General features: G+C 40.2%; 1 protein-coding gene across 5 annotated transcripts in view; it reads right to left on the minus strand.

The window, feature by feature from the left end:
* The window catches only part of LOC125016588 (CUB and sushi domain-containing protein 3-like), a 211,037-nt gene that overhangs the window by 123,252 nt on the left and 70,473 nt on the right, over positions 1–17,312 (minus strand). For all 5 annotated transcript variants that reach the window (XM_047599156.1, XM_047599152.1, XM_047599153.1 and 2 more), the window contains 10 exons: positions 17,033–17,215; positions 16,042–16,368; positions 15,091–15,285; positions 14,506–14,644; positions 13,577–13,764; positions 9,209–9,397; positions 6,904–7,020; positions 3,112–3,327; positions 1,537–1,725; positions 551–720 (listed from right to left, as the gene is read on the minus strand). In XM_047599156.1, the coding sequence (XP_047455112.1) occupies positions 551–720; positions 1,537–1,725; positions 3,112–3,327; positions 6,904–7,020; positions 9,209–9,397; positions 13,577–13,764; positions 14,506–14,644; positions 15,091–15,285; positions 16,042–16,368; positions 17,033–17,215 (1,913 nt within the window). The remainder of the gene's footprint in view (positions 1–550; positions 721–1,536; positions 1,726–3,111; positions 3,328–6,903; positions 7,021–9,208; positions 9,398–13,576; positions 13,765–14,505; positions 14,645–15,090; positions 15,286–16,041; positions 16,369–17,032; positions 17,216–17,312) is intronic.

The raw sequence follows: 17,312 nt of genomic DNA on the forward strand, positions 1-17,312 counted from the left end.
CTTAATTTCCTTCGAGGCAATTTAGCGTTTTACATGTCTTTCCACACTTCAGATGTTCTCAAAAAGGAAGCACAAGAGATTACAGTCTACGCCACCCCATGACTGGAAACAGATAGTAGGCTACAATGCTGTTAATTGCAGCATTAGATAAGACATCTGCATCCTAAAAAGAGTGCAATCCAGCTGTGAAGTGGGGTCTACACAGTCATTTACATCACATCTGTGGCGCTTGCCAAGGCTATTAAAATGCCACTGAGCAAAGAAAAGAATCCCTCTGCTTCCTAGAGGAATACTGCTGCTGTAGTTTGACCTTAGCTCTGACTTCCAATGCAAAAACAATTCTGTATTCTGTCTGGTGCTTTTCCAAAAAATACCTTTACTAGTTTTCCACGTCGCACATAGCAAAAAGCACCCACATCTTCCTAATATAGTTAACTGACTGTGCACCAATTCAAATTTGACAGTAATTGAACTGACCAACAAAAGCTCTTTATTTGCTGGTTTATCTATTTTCTGTCAACAAAGAGGACTGAGTGCATTGTGCCTTTACCTTGAGAATGTCACCTTGTGCGAGTTGAAAGGTGCTGGCAGTGATGTTAATGCCTTTGCCTGTTTGGACTTGAATGCTGTACACACATTCATGGCTGTTGTCATAGTTCATTGGATAGTTTGGTGACAAAAGAACTCCCTCGTTGTTGGCGACTGTCGACCCGCACTCGGCTGCAAGGGAACAAACACACAGACAACAGACACAATCAGCTGCCTTGTGTCGGATATTCACTAGAGCCACTACATGACTGGTCCATCAGCGTGTTACTAAAGAGATAACTGTATAATTCAAAACGTCTTACTCGGATGACTGTAATTATCCAAGTGTCCATCCATTTTTATTCCTTTATCATCATAATAATCAAGTGGCACTGAATTATGAAGCTGCGAGTTGACTACTAAATGCCTACTAGCTTTCTTGACAAGACAAAAAGTAAAGAAAATTACTTTCCAGAACTAACTGCTCTGAATCAGCGCACAGGTGAAACATTAGTACAAGCAGTTTCTCTCTTCATCTGCTCCTTAACGTTTACTTGTTTGAAATAACAACAATCTGACTTCTACGACACGCCAGGCACTCCGACAAATAGGGTGATGGTGCTACTTAAAAAGACACAATGTCTCTGCTAGGAAATGACTACATCTCTGGAGAGCTGAAAATGTGCAAGTAAAGTAATTGAGCGTCTATGTGGAGGGAATCAGTTCCGCGGCATTTTCCCTCAACTGCTCTCCCTTGACCTGCCCTTGAGCACCCTTCGGTGCAAAAGGAGACAGTTTCAACGTAGCGGCTGACATCAGTTAATCACAGGCCCATACTTTTAATTGTAGCCTCTGCTTAAGTGCATCCAATTCCCATGGAGGTCCTGAACATCTAATGAAAAGTTCATATACATGCCACACACATTTAAAACTGACGCTGGCTAACACTGCACATTCGGCAATACACGAACAGGAGAGGAAACAGAATAAAAGCAGCTGACCACGTACCCACACACCTTGGCAGAGGGGCGCTCCACATGCGGCGGCCACCTCCCAAGCACACGATCTCCCTCGCCCCCTGCAGACGATAGCCCGTGTTGCAGGAAAAGGAGAGCGAGTCACCGATCCCAAACCTGGAGCCTGAGTGCCAGCCAAACTGAGGTGTTCCAGGATCCTGGCAGGGTTCGAGGTTGTACTCTGCGAAGCAAAAGTAAGTTGTGGCAAATTAAGATCTTTTAAAACACGGGTGATTAATACTCCATTTGTTACTTGGTTACTTTTGATAATAGCTCATATAATAGCTTTTCTAAGCTCATTTCAAATAAGAGTGCACTTTCAGCCTGAGAAAGCAATATTGCAGCTTGAAGGGATTTACTGTCTTGCTCAAGGACGCTTCAACAAGAGCCGGAAGCTTGAATCTGGGATGAAAGACGTGCTCTCCAAAAACTAGGCCGTCCTTTATGCATTATTTTTATACATAAGCAAATGGTGGCCTTAAAATATGAGAAGGTGCAACGCAGGCTGTGAAAGAAGAATAAAATCCTCCTCTCATCAGGATGTCCCTCACGGTCTGTGTCTGGCGATATGCAGGGCTGCTACAGGGTAAGTCTATTGATTTCAGCAGCACAAAACATTACAGCAGCGCTCCAGTGTCGAACGTGGCCTGACAGCGTTGGCAGACTTTCATCAAAGGTCATAAAAGGTTAAAAAATGAATTCAAATTGAGAAATCTATAGATGGTAATTACAGAGCACACGAGGACTCATTCATACACGCACACACACACACAAAAAGATTAATGAATATTCATGGCTGCATAAGTTATGCTTCACTTCAGCGAACAGCAGGCAAACATTTAGCCAGTCTCCCTTTCTCTCGCTCCCTCTCTCCTTTTACAACTTTACTGTCACTCTTTTTCCTCTCACTCTTTATCTGCGTCTCTCGCTCTCTTTCCGCCCTCTTCATCAACCCCACTCTCTGGGCTTCGCCATCTGTTTAATCTCCTGTCTCTTTCCCGCTCTCTCAAAGCCTTGCATCTCCACCTCTCTCTAATTCTCTGTTCTTAGTCTCATGTGGGGGGCCCATAATTTCCCCTACTCCCACCCTACCTCCTCTCCTCCTCAGTCCTGGAAACACAGGACCACATGGCATGCTTTGATGATCAGTCTCATCATGGTCAGACATCCTCTACCTGCGTGACCCTGCTGCTTCTTAATTACCCTTCTCTGGCTGGCGCGGGCCTGAGGCGCGGTTTTACCTTAAAGTCCGCTGACCGACAAATCACTCCTCACATGTTACTGTATGCACGCTTCTCTAGAGAAGCTTGGCGCTTTTGATCTCATCAGTAAAAGAAACGTCTATTTCTTCCCGTCTGACAGTTAATGCCTTCCACGTTTTCCTTTCTATCCCTCCCTCACAAATCCACCCACCACATTTTCATCACTCTACTCCACCCCCCGCCAGCCCTGCTCAATTCATCCTCTGCTCTTTGTTAAAACCTTCCCTAGCCACCCCGTACACGCACATAACAACGCTCCCACCTTCCCTTCCTCCTACAGACGGAGCCCACATATGCCTCCATACCCGAGAAGGAGATGTTGAATCCCTGCAGCGATATGGAGAAGTCAGAAATGAAGCGTAGCTGGGCCTTGAAGTTCCCATAGAGGCCGGCATTAACCGGAGCGGGCCTCTCTGAGCCGGTGAGTCGGGCCAGTGGCTGAGCGAAGCTGCCGTTTTCGGTTATCAGAAGGTAGTCGTGGTGATCCTCCAGGTGGAAGGAGTGAAAAGTGAACTGGACACCTTGAAGGGGACGATGACAGAAGTTTTCAGGAAAGAATAAAGGACAGAATTATAGAAATTTACATAAAATATGTATGTTTTAATGTCTGCATTGAGTCATAAGGTTTAGGAATAGGTCTTCATTTTAACCTAGAATAAGAATAAAACTAAACTGTGTTTATCTGAAACTGTCAATGTAATTTGGGTTGAGCTTCTTGAAACATCCATCAACACAATGCAATTTTTATTTATCAGACAGTAAAAGGGTAATCAGCCTTACAAATGTGATTTCTAAATTAATCCTACTAAATTATGATATCATTTTAAATTTAAAGAGACAGACGATATACGGTGATTTTCACAGATGTCACTTGTTTTTATTAAACTTTCAATTTCCATCTAAAAAGGAGGTAACTAAAGAAGAACAGCTTACAAAAATCAAGAAAAACTATAAATTGCATTCACATAGGTTAAAAGGTTTTTGTATTTTCCTGCAGCACATTATCAAAGTTTAGGTTCAACATTTGTAAAATGTATAGATATTTCTGTCCTACCGCACTAAGACCCACTAACATAATCTGCATTCCATCCATGATGGCCAGTTGGCTGCTTTACAGCCCAATCAGAGCATCAATTTCAAAGCCATCTGTTGAATCTGCTGGAATATGAGTCTATAATGTCCTCCATAGTGTTTGATTCACTCCATAAAAGTAAGTCCCAAATAGCCTCAAAAATAAAGAAATAAAAAGAAAATGATGGATTGTGCTCTTTAAAACAATTATATAGTACAATGCATAAATGCAAATGATCAATTAATCAAGTGCCATCCCTGTGAGGATACAACAGGTACAGAATGCTGTTCGTAGTTGGCTACTATCACTAAAGATGAATGTGCTTTCTAATGAAATACACAGAGGAAATCAAAGCCTTGAGAAAAATAAAACCCTAGATCAGGTAGATATCACAGGTACATAAACTATATTAAAAAATATATATTATGTAGGATATAGACTGAAGCATATAACCCAACACAGAGATTGAGTTACTGCTGGACAATCAACTTCAAAGGAAACCCCCGAGGCTTCAAACTGATGAAAGCCACCGTGCCTCTGAGTTATCAGTGCTATGGTGATTATTTTAAAACTTTATACAGATGAATTAGTTCGCAGAACTCAATCTCTCTGTCTAAGTGGATAGAGTTTTTACCTGCAAGCTTTGATTTTTGCTCAGCAAACTGTGAGAGACTGCCTTTGTAAATCCCACAGAAGCAATTGACTGACAACAGGACTTAAAACATGATGCTAAACAAGGTTTTAGATGAGGTAAATGTAAAAGTCCCAATGGTGGTCCCAATCTTCAACTGATTAATTCCCTCACACTAAGCTTATTTGTCCATTCTGAATAACTGATGAAGTCTTATGTCATCATCATCAACTACTATCAGTTGTAATTAATTAATTTTAATGTTATACTAATAATATAATAACAAGGAAATAAAAAACAAAGGTGGCACAGTAAAATAATACAAATAGGTTAAGGCGAGTCATAAGGGGGGGATTAAGTGCTATCAGTGGGTACGCCCCTTATTCAATGCATGGCTGTCTACAGCTACACACAGGGAGATAACCATTAACTTGAAATCACAGGCTTAGTATATGGACAGTAATTTAGTGTTAAAAATCAAACGTTTTGAGGAAGAAATAAGACATCTTGTTTTAATGGATTGCTGGTAGATCAATCAAAGAAGACTCTTTAGAAAAGAAGTAAGAGATTTCTTTAACAATAGGGCAACTGGTAATGTACAAGGAGTACAATCTGGCTTTTCAATGGTCCTTTTGGAGAAGGATAACAAGAAACACTATAGTGAAATATGAGGATAATACAGCTAGGGAACCAAGATAAGCCCAGAGTGCTTTTCAAAAATTTATGAATGAGAATGTCTTGGAGAACCAGTGATCGTGCTGCGATAACGAAATTAAACTAATAAAGAATCATCAACTGATAGAATAGAATTCTCTTAGCAGGTGGGCCACTCACTGAAATGTAAAAGCTGTTCATTAAATGGACATGGTACTTTATATATATATATATATATATACTCTCCTAACTATATAACATTCTATCACATAAGTAAGCCGAAGAACTACTGATAAAGAAGAGCCCTGAGTAAAACATTTATTAACTACAATGATAATAATAAAAATTTGTTGAGGGGGTATCCTTTTAATGTACGTTACATAAGTTGGGCATTGTGAGAAGTGTTGGATGCGTCACTGTGGTAAGGGTCTTAAAAATAAACCAGCTTTTACCAAGGTGTGGGAAGGCAATTGAAGCATACACTGAAAAATGCACTCACCGGCCACTTTATTAGGTACACCTTGCTAGTAAAAGGTTGGATCCCCTTTTGCCTTCAGAAATGCCTTAATTCTTCATGGCATACTTTCTACAAGGTGTTGGAAACATTCCTCAGAGAGTCTGGTTCATATTGACATGATAACATCACACAGCAGCTGCAGATTTGTCGGCTGCACATCAATAATGTGAATCTCCTGTTCCAGCACATCCCAAAGGTGCTCTATTGGATTGAGATCTGGGGACTGTGTGGAAACCAGTTTGACATGATATGAGCTTTGTGACATGGTGCATTATCCTGCTGGAAGTAGCTGTCAAAAGGTACACTGTGGTCATAAAGGGATGGACATGGTCAGCAACAATACTCAGGTAGGCTGCGGCATTTAAACCATGCTCAGTTTGTACTAAGGGCCCAAAGTGTGTCAAGAAAATATCTCCCACACCATTACACCACCACCAGCCTGAACCGTTGATACAAGCCAGGATGGATCCATGCTTTCATGTGGTTTCTGACCCTGCCATCCGAATCTTGCAGCTGAAATCGAGACTCATCAGACCAGGCACCGTTTTTCCAATCTTCTATTGTCCAATGTTTGTGAGCCTGTGTGAACTGTAGACTCAGTTTCCTGTCCTTAGCTGACAGGAGTGGCACCCGGTGTGGTCTTCTGCTGCTTTAGCCCATCTTCTTCAAGGTTGGACGTGTTGTGCAGTTGTGGTATTCTGCATTCCTTGGTTGTAACAAGTGGCTATTTGAGTTACTGTTGCCTTTCTATCATCTCCAACCAGTCTGCCCATTCTCTCACATCAACAAGGCATTTTCGTCCACACAACTGCCGCTCACTGGATATTTGTTCTTTTTCGGACCATTCTCTGTAAACCCTAGAGATGGTTGTGTGTGAAAATCCCAGTAGAAAAGCAGTTTCTGAAATACTGAGACCAGCCCGTCTGGCACCAACCACCATACCACGTTCAAAGTCACTTAAATCCCCTTTCTTCCCCATTCTGATGCTTAGTTTGAACTTCAGAATTGTCTTGATCACCTCTACATGCCTAAATGCACTGGATTACAGCCATGTGATTGGCTGATCAGCTATTTGTGTTAAGCAATTGAACAGGTGTATCTAATAAAGTGGCCAGTGAGTGTATATTTGTTTGTCCCATTAACAAGGTTTTTGCATATTTGTATAATGCATTGCATGTATGCATGGAGGAATGCATTATTTTAAATGAGCAGGCTGTTCTTACCTTTTCCATGGCTGACTTCTACAGTCCACGTACAGTTCAGGGAGTTAGGATATAGCTCTGGGTAGCCAGGTGATAAGATGATCCCTCCGGGTCCCCTGATATCCCCACCACATGATGCTGAATAGAAAGGAAAGATAATGAATGATAACTGTCGCTGGAGAGAGAAAAAAACGAAAACGGTAAATGAACCAATAAATCCTTCACCTGAAGACACAGGAGCGATTTAGATGAATAATGCATTTGAGTCATATCACATCCTGTCCTGCTATTTTATGAGTACCTGTAATTCTGCCAACATTATGTTTTTTTTCCCCCCACTACCTCTCTCCAAACCAGCCCAGCTGCCTAACAGGACAATAAATTATTCATTAATTCAGCCATCTATCCACATTTTCTCCTCTCTCTTGGTACCTTACACGGAAAGACAATGTCAGAAAACATGATAATCCATTAAATTCACTTACGAGAACCGACAAGCACATTCAGCTGATCTTGATTTGTTTTCATCGTTGGCTTCGATGTAATTTAAAGTAAATTTCTACCAAATCGAAACAAACGCCACCTAAGTACTTCTCTGACAGGCCAGGGAGATGATCCAGTTGCAACCACCCATGTCGTTACATATAAGCTAATAGGAAATGTTGTCTAAAGGAACACTCATGTCACCTCAGTAATATTTCATGAATAGCTAACTATTGACATAATTTACTGCCAGAGAAGCTCTTTATCTCATCAGCCGACATTAATAAGATAAATCTGTACTTGCATTGGCTGCTGGAGACTGGGTTAATGCTACATGTGCCTGAAGGTTAACGGATGTAATTGGATACTGTTCAGACTTGTTAACGTTTCCTCATGCTGTTATTGTGCTTCAAATAAAAGGTCAATTGACATAAAATGCAATGATTTTTAAAGGAAACAGACTTCATGAAATTTGACAAGATTTTTTCTTTTGTTTCTTTTTAGCGTGTGTCTGTGTTCGTGTGCGTTGGCCTGAAAATGGGTGGGTCTACAGCTAAATGCACGGTCGCCTTCCTCAAACAGCCGTCATTGACAAATATTAGCAGTAGAACTCTTGCTTGTGTACATATTTTCAAAGTAATAAATGTCAGATGATGTTTTGGAGGATCACTGGGTTGCTTGGGGCTCCACAGCTGCACACACACACAGCCCCGTCTTATCCTCTCTCCTTCTACCCTTGGGCCCTCCAGCGAGCACAACACATCAAGGCCCAAATCCTTACCCACCAACAAAATTATATCAGATATTTTATTAATGAACCAAAATTACATAAAGTCATTAAAAGTGGATGAGTATCCTTGGCAAACGGACTACTTTAGAGGTTCCATGGGCTCAGAGCCAAGGCATTTGGCACCAGTCTGGCACACACCTAGGCAAGAAAACACTAAGGGAGATAACATGTTTTTTTCAGAGCAACTATTGGGATGGAGCAGTACAACTTGGCAGTGTGTCATACGGCATAGTATGGCGCTGCCCGACAACCCTTGCATGTTGATCTGCAAGGGTGATCTTTGATATGCAGGCATAGTTTACGGTTTGTGCACTGCAACAGTAATCGCTACAATTGTCCTACAGCATGCTTTCTCAACTGAGAAATGTGTGTGTACAGTTCTGCTTCAAAAAGCAGAGGGATCTATGCGAGAAATCACAACTACCAACAACACATTGAACTTCCTGCTTTGAAGTGGAGCATGATCCGTCTTCAGTACTGCATGATTCATAGCGCCCCAGTAAGTTGTTCACGCAACCACCAGACCTAAGTAAGGAGCACGCATTTGATCTATTAAAAAAAAGTGTCTTTTTATGGGATTTATGGAGTCAAAGTTTTTAAGAATTGTTTTAAATATCTGAAAAAAGAAACAATTTGGAAACCTCTTGCCAGTTAATACTAGTAACTAGTAGTACTTGTGGTGTTTGTGCATGAAAGAAATGTATTTTGGTGCATTTTCTCAGTGCAAGGCTGACACTGCAATTAGCTGACGTGGTGTTGTATCAAATTCAAATAGTTTTTTAAATTATTTCCAGACCAATCAGTGGATACCTTTTCAATAACTGTTACCATTCACTCCAAAATACTTTCCTCTTATGCCTATGAAAGAAACTGCAAAACCAATGTCAATGTGTGCAGTCACGTCCACATAAAATACATGGAATTTATTTTATATCGCTTTAAGCTTTGAGGGCCATCATGTCAATGGAGCATTACCTGAAAAGAAAATTGCAGTGTTGTGTATTTCACTGACATCTTTGCTTGAATGCACAACAACAATTCCGGTACACGTACCGTCACAAGTGGGCAGTGGATGGCTCCAAAAGTGGTTCTTCTCACAAACTAGTGGCTCCTCATGGCTCAGTCTGTATCCTGGGTCACATTGGAAGGACACCGTGGAGCCAATGGACAAGTCGTTGCTTAACCGTATGCCATTCACTGGGATACCAGGATCCATGCACGAGTATGTGTCCAGTGTGACCACTAGAGAGAATAAAATCAAACATCATTCTTGATGTGAGACAGAATTACGCACCTTCACAAAAGCAACTGAAAACGATGAAAGTCATAGGCGCATTTGTTTTTTATATATGTAAAAATCCTCTTCATCACATCCACAAAGTACAGCATTACTGTGAATGATTTTTTCTTTATTACATATTATTGAACTACCTATAAAGTATAGATGATCTAGTCTGTTTGTGCAAATAATTTACAACCTTCGTGCTACAGATATATATTGGCGTCATACAGTATTCATCAAACATAAAGCAGCAGTTCTATTTTTGCAATTAAAAAAAGCTTATAAAACATATTGACATAATCACTGTGGTTGGCATCAGGTCACATATAACACACAATACAAATGTTTCCAAGAGACTTTTACTAAACATTTTAGTAACTCCACTGTAGTTGAGAGTTTGCTGAAAATACATTCTATTGTATCAATGGCTGAAATGTCTGATAGTTTCTTTCTGAATAACCTTGACAGATTTGAAAACACAGTTTAACTTGATACACCACATTTGTTACATGAGTAAGTCACTCACTGAGAGAAAGTGGATGTAAGATAAGTGCTGTATAGGAGTACAGGGTGCTTTCTTAATGGGCAGAGAGAACTGTGGGTACGACCTTGGTGAAACTGTACAAATATATTTCCTCCTCTAAGTGTTAGGCCACCACTTCTGGGTGTCCTAAAATTATTACCGTCTGCTGGTTTTGCTCCTAGAGCAGATTTCATAGTAGAGTCAGAAGCCCTATTAATTTTCAGGGATGCAAGCTGCAAAGAGATGCCCCCATTTTCCCTGTGATTTCCAGGACTGCCGTTTGGCTATCGTCCAAGTAGGGTTGCTTTTGATGCACTAAAAATACGCTGATTTTGGGCACTGACTGGTTATAGTCGTGTAAGCAGTTGTCAGGTCACTGGTGGATAGGCTATTCTAAGGTAGTACTTTCACAACTTGTGTTTTCATCTCATACTTGTGTCACATCGCAAGGCATTTAACTTATAAGGTAAGCCATGTTAGTGGGACAATGGCTATGATTAGCATGTCTGTCTATTTTTCCATCAGTCCATAATTTATCACTGAAATTAAGACATAACCACAAGTGATCAGCAGCAGATAACAGACATTGCTTAAGCTATTTGAAATGTAGCCTGGCACACAATATTCTGCGTAGCGATTAAGAACAGATATTAATGAGTAATGAAAATCTTTTATTCTTCATCAGTGTCAGTATCCTGCTCCTTATCAGTCAGCCAGGAGGATCCCGCTCATTATGTTCATTAGGTCTAGTATCTGTGACTGAGCTCGGCATTAAAGGCATTTAAAGGTATTTCAAACAAATGAAGTATGACATTAATGAGCAAAATGTCATGGTACAACACAGCCAGGTTTGTAAACCATAGATTATTGTATTTGATAACAGTAACAGCCAAGGCAGACCGCTTGTGGAGCCTCCTCTGTACTTGTAAGCCCCTTGTCTTGCTCTAATTCACTAATACTTGATATTTTTAGTAAGGAAACCAATGATTCTTGTCTTAGACTTTTAGAGAAGTGGAGCATTCATTGATCAATGTTCACACTGGCCTCTAGAGAACAGGACTTTCGTAGAAAAAAAGAATCTCTTAAGAGTCCTGGAAAGCATGTTGCTGTGTATTGCGCATATAATGTTTGGGTCTACATATGATTTATTCTTTAGTTTCCTACACATGCAGTGTTTCTGTGCCTCACTTTTATTCACTGCATATTTCACCCTTACTATATACGACCAATTTTACAAATGAAGTAGGCTACGTTTCCCCAAAGTATTTTAGCAATAAGATATGTCTTAAATGGCAATTGGAGAAGCTAATATGATCTTACTGTTATTGCTTTTCAATAGCCTCATCAACAAAAGTGAAGTGCACTTGAGAGGAAAACATAATAAGACAAAGGCACTTGTGGCCTACTTTCAGTCAATAACACAGACATAATAACAAACTCTGTCTCATGAATCATATCTGAGTGACAGGTAATGGTGCTAGTGTAAACAATTGTGAAAACAGATCACACTGTGTCCAATGTATTTTACTATCAGATCTTTCAAACACTACCACTCGATGTGGAAAAGGGGAAAAAAAAGTCTACATTACAAACTCCCCTCAAGAAAATCTGATCCACCAGCTCTCAAAGATACTCACTTTAAGCAATTTGCTTTAAATGAAGCACCTGACAAGATGCAAAGTACAAGGAAAGAGTAAGTGGATATCATCATCCATATGAGATCACAGCTTCAGTCATATGTGCCTGAACAAGTCCCCTAGTGACAAAAGTCCCACGACTCCAATGAACACGCTTTTCTTTACCATCTGCATTTGTTTACATTTGCCGTTTACAGCAAAAGTGTTGGATTTTCCACCTTTGACTCATAAGATAATTTTTTATTCACAAAGATTTCTGAGAGCTCAGAGCCATCAAATGATGTTAAGTTTCTTTACTCAGTAGAAGGGGCATTAACACAATACCAGGTGGTTGCTTGCTGCATAGATATAGTGGTGGGTTGGTCAAATTAAAACAGCCTACCTTCTGTCTTTTCTTCTCCTCAGTAGAAAAACATGTACGGTAAACATGATAACCATAAAACATACAGCCATAATTAAATATGCATATTAACAACACTTAGATGGACATTTGTATTAAACATCCCTCATGTCCAACCACTTCACTGGGAACAGACTGGTCCAATCAGACGAACTTTTAAATCAGAATGAGAGGGATGGTGTCAACCCAACTAAATTATTGATCTGATTGTTTTTCTCTAGGTGGAATCAATATATTCTTTCTGCGCATGTTTACCCCACCCAGCGGGGTAGAAATAAGATGATAGCGAAACAAACTGATCAAAAAAGTGTTTGAAAGGATGAAAATATGGGTCCACCTTTGTCCTCTTCTTTAATCAAACAAATGAATCGTTGTCTATTTAGTTGGGAGGAAAAAGTCCTTTGTTTTATTTCCACCAGCTTCAACACAGCAGACAACTATTTTTCACAACATTTTTCAAAAGTGTTATATTTGGACTGATGATTTGGGGAATGTAAACACAGATATATTATCAAATTAGTTTATTTTGCCAGTTTAGTGAGTTTAGTTAACATAGCCAGGGAAATCATGAGAGCCATCAGAGCCATGAGTTCGGGCGTAGCTACACCTTAGCCCTGGATCCGGGGCCATGTCCACAGAAATGTAACATCACATAGCAATGATAACCCCATTCCAACATGAGCCACTTAAATCCAGTTATCAAAGTGTGAAGTACACAGAGGATTATAAACCAGGTTTTTAGAAGGAATGACACCATAAAGTGAACTATACAGTATATCGAGCTAAATTTAGTTATGGTTTTCTAAGTAAATAGAACGCTATTGAGCAGAATAATATCTTAAATACCTTAATGTACATTGACTCTGACTGCTACATTCACAAGTGTCACTGTAAATAACACATTTTGAGATTTAACAGAATGTGAAGGCAGCCCATGCAATTAACTTGGCCAGCTGGCACAAACACTTACTATACATTCACAGCCCACGCAGTCTCTAATGACTGAAATCCAGCTATAGTGGCGCGATTAATATGCGCAACTGACTTTGTCCTAAAGTTTGGCTTTTACTTGACTGAGGAGACATTCCTTAATCTCTCACAGAAAAGTTCCCACTAACTGTTTTAAGAACAAATTACAGATGAGCTTGAAAAATTGAGAACAAGCACCAGACAGGAGATAACCTAAGATTCACACAGCAGCGGTTGACCTTGGTCTGCTTCCCTTCTCAAAATAAGCAGTGTTTGAAATTATGTAGTCTCACTCCTAAATTATTAAGCAGAATATATTTAGCTCCAGCCAGAGGACCAAAGCTCATTAAGGGCAGCCGTTATGTTAATACTAGTGCTCTTTGTGTAATCCACCTGAAACACACCACAGAGTTTGGTTCTGACATATCGTTTCACAAACTTCATTAAAGCGTTACAAGAAAGACGACTGGTTTAAATACCACAGCATTTGTTTTTACAGTTTGATTCAAACTGCTTTTAAATCCTTTAAACCCAAACACAGAAATAAGAGCTTACTACAATAGTTTAATTATTTTTGCAGTGAATCAAAACAACATTTGTAAAGTCTTACCTTCGTAGAAGATCTTGAAGCCGCTATTTGATCGACTGTTATCGGTGGTAAAAAGTAGATACAGGAAGTTGCTGCTACTAAACAGAAACTGAGGGACCTGGGTTCCATTGAACGAGCCAATCAGAGGAGACAGCAGGTTGGGGCCGTCGTGCACTTCCAGAAAGTCATAACTGAGCTCAGTTTGAAACCTTAAAAGTAAAAAGAGAAGAGAGGTGGAATTGAAGCATTTAGGTCACCTAATTTTGTCGATATAGATTAGAAAAGAAATGTCTCGCCCATCAGGCATTCCATTTATTGCAACAGAGCGGGACCGGCCAGTTTCTTAGAAACGTGGCACGAATCTGTGACCACCCTCTGGTCTCCACGTCCAACAAATTCCTTCCATACAAAGTGGTGATTTATCAGTATTATTGAAAAGCAGCTTCAATGGCATTTTCAGGCTAAAATATGCGCCGTTAACCATTTCATTAATAAAAGGCCTAGGCTCGTTTATATTAGGGGAAGAGTGAAAAGTTTGGACTCATTTTACAAAACCGTGGGGAAAGAAGCTCTTAGTTTCTTTAAAGAAGTGTCCCCAGCACTGAAAAAGTGATGATTAAAAAATGTGAACCCAGAATTTCAGTTTTTAATGTTAAGAAATTAAACTTTTAAAGCTGACTTTATTTTTTAAATTACAGTTCTCTGAGAAAATGAGCGAAGTTGGTAAGAAAATTGGTTCTGGCTTTCATCATTTTTGGGAACAAGATAACGGGTCTCCTTTCCACCTCCTATGACTCCCAGTATGTATGGACAGTATGTGCATACACTGCATGTATTAATATAAAGAAGATGCATGGATATACTAGTAGTTATGCCACGTACAGTGTGCGAATATACTGCCTATTAAGTCCCATCTCAGTTTTTTGTCTGCGTATTTGTGTCACACTAACCTGTCAAAACTAATCTTGATGGAGCGTCCCAGTTCAGCCTCAATGACCCACTCGCAACTCAAAGAGTCTTTGTAGTACCCTGGCCACCCCGGAGAGAGGATGACACCAGATGGCCCGGAGTAGTGCCCCCCACAAGGAGCTGGAGGAGCACAGAAGGAAAAAGAAACATGAGACGAGGTAATGTGAGGTGAGAAGGGAAAATAAAAGTTCTTGTTTTAAATATCATATCGCCTCGTAATCTTTTTGTACCCACATGAAAAATACTGAAAGAAAATACATAGAGGATGAGTCACCAAAAAGCTGGAGTTAAACAAATATCTGGAAATAAATGTAGCTGGTTTGGGTGCACTGAGCTGCATGCCATATCCCACTCACTTTTTTATCTGAATTCCAAAAAAACAAGCTGTAACAAGGACAACTGGACTTGCTGGGTTTGAACCCTTGTCCAGAACACTATGACCTGGACGACTGAGAACATTCCATTCACAGATATAAATCACTGTTCTTTGTTCCTCACCTTAACTAGACAGATAAGTGATAACAGGACCAAAATTCACCCAATTAGTAGGTATTCGATTTCCGTACCTTCACATTTAGGAATGAGTCCACTCCACATGACTTTGCTTTCTTCCAGATGGCATGTGATGGTGTCTGCCCCTTGGGTCTTGATGAAGCCCTCCTCACAAACCACAGAGATGGAGCTCCCCAGTTGAAAACTGTCCCCGAAGCGCCTTGCATTCAACGGTATGCCAGGGTCAGGGCACTCATTACTTCCGAAAGCTTGTAATGAGGAGAGAGAGAAGGACAAGTGACTGGTGCGCTTGTATGAACGACAAATGGGGTCTGACTTGAAGAGACATAAGAGAAAAAGGATGTAGAAGTCTATAAGAAAAGAAAAAATCTACAGGTCTGCTCTGTACACCGATGCTGACAATAGCCTCCGTCTTTAGAGCTTGTTGTGCTCTGTGTTAGTCAATAGAGCGCGAGCAGTAAGGACTATATTCATTGTCCTAAATGGTGCTTTTTATCTGTTGAGGTCCTCTTCGCTGCACTTTAGGTGCAGCATAGTAATCTTTCTCCTAAAAGCTTAAACGTGTTTCAAACATTTATTCGGGTTGCCATGACTATTATAACTCAAATGTAATGGGCTTTTTGATTTTAATAATTTGCTGTGTAATTATTGTTGGCATTTTATTTGGATGTATTGTAATTTGTCCTTATGTGTTTTGAAATGCGCAAAAACAAACAATTGCTGTTATTATCATTATTCAATTATTGTTTTTTGAAAGAAATATAAAAAACTGAGAACATTTACATAATTTACTGGTGCTGAACTTAACTCTGTATGTTTATTTTTATTAAAATATCAAACTTATTAAATTAAATGTGTTGGAAACAATTAAAGAAAAAAATTAGAGATCAGAGCAAATTTTTAAGATTAAAAATAAAGAATAACCATATAAGGTGTTCTTTTTTTTTTTGTATATGCTTATAAAGGTTTTACCATTACATGACTAATGCATCCAACACACTTACTGCTGTATGTGATGTTGAACCCACGCCCAGACATGGAGTGATCAGCCTGAAACTCCAGCTGCAGCACGTTGCTGTTGGACGTCAGATGAGAAGGAACTTCAGCCCCCGAGAAGCGTCCGAGGATCGTGGCTCCTGTCTGATCCCCATCTTTGATAGTAAGGAAGTCATACGGCGGCTCCAAGTCAAAGTCATTAAAGGCCAGATGGATCCTGGAGCCAGGCTCAGAGATGATTAGCCACACGCAGTTGAGGTTATTCCCGTAGCCTTCTGGGTAGTCGGGAGACAGCACCGTCCCCATGGGAGCAGTGAAGTTGGAGAAACAGGGGACTGTGTGATAGAGGTGGCAAAATGTATCAGTCACGATTAAAAAACCTCAAATATCCCAAAGAAGGAAACTTTCCCTAGTGGCCTAACAGTCCGCACTGTGGATTCTGCCACAACATGATCAGAAACAAAGAACAATGTCAGTACTGTATAAGTAGCTCAGCAATCAGGAGACAGTACTTCTCCCATGGGTGCTGAGTAGTTGGGAGAAACATAAAACTTTAAGGAGGAGGGAATCGAGGAGTGAGAGTACAAAAATACAGCAATATAGGTGCACAGGAATACTGCACACTGTCCCAAAGGACGCAGTTAACTCGGAGAAACAGAGGTCTATATTTTTGTTACGGATTTGGGTTGAGAATATCAAAACTGAAAGGTGACGAAGGACACTGCACTGTATAATAAAGATTTCTTTCTCCAGAGCATTTGTGTAGCATAACAGTGAGTACCCTACTTTATTCTCAGCAAGGCAACCATATGCCATCAATTTTACATTATGTGCATTGCCGGCTGTTTACAAAAAAAAATAAAAATGTATGTTAATGTGTGTACAATTACCAACACTGTAATTAATCCTCCAATCGCTTAGTGTCACTGTGAACTTTCCAAGAGCATGAGTAATTGCTTTATTTGCCATCATGAAAAATAGAGAACGCATGGGACTCACATATGCAGATGGGGATATTAGCTGACCACTGATTGTTGTTCTGGCACGTTATCATCCGCTCCCCGATGAGCTCGAACCCAAACTGGCACTCGAAGCGCAAAACATCTCCATTTAAAAAGCCGCTACCATCTTGGTAGCCGTACAGAGGTGTCCCGGGGTCACCGCAACTTTCTTTGTCGATTTCTGCGAGTTGGTGGGGGGAATGGAGAAGAGAGGGAGAAGAGGATTCAGTAAAGCACGTGGAAATTTTATCGTTATCTGTAAAGGCTCAGTTGGAGAG

This window comes from Mugil cephalus, chromosome 11, assembly GCF_022458985.1.
Source record: "Mugil cephalus isolate CIBA_MC_2020 chromosome 11, CIBA_Mcephalus_1.1, whole genome shotgun sequence".
In the NCBI taxonomy this organism is placed as follows: Eukaryota; Metazoa; Chordata; class Actinopteri; order Mugiliformes; family Mugilidae; genus Mugil; species Mugil cephalus.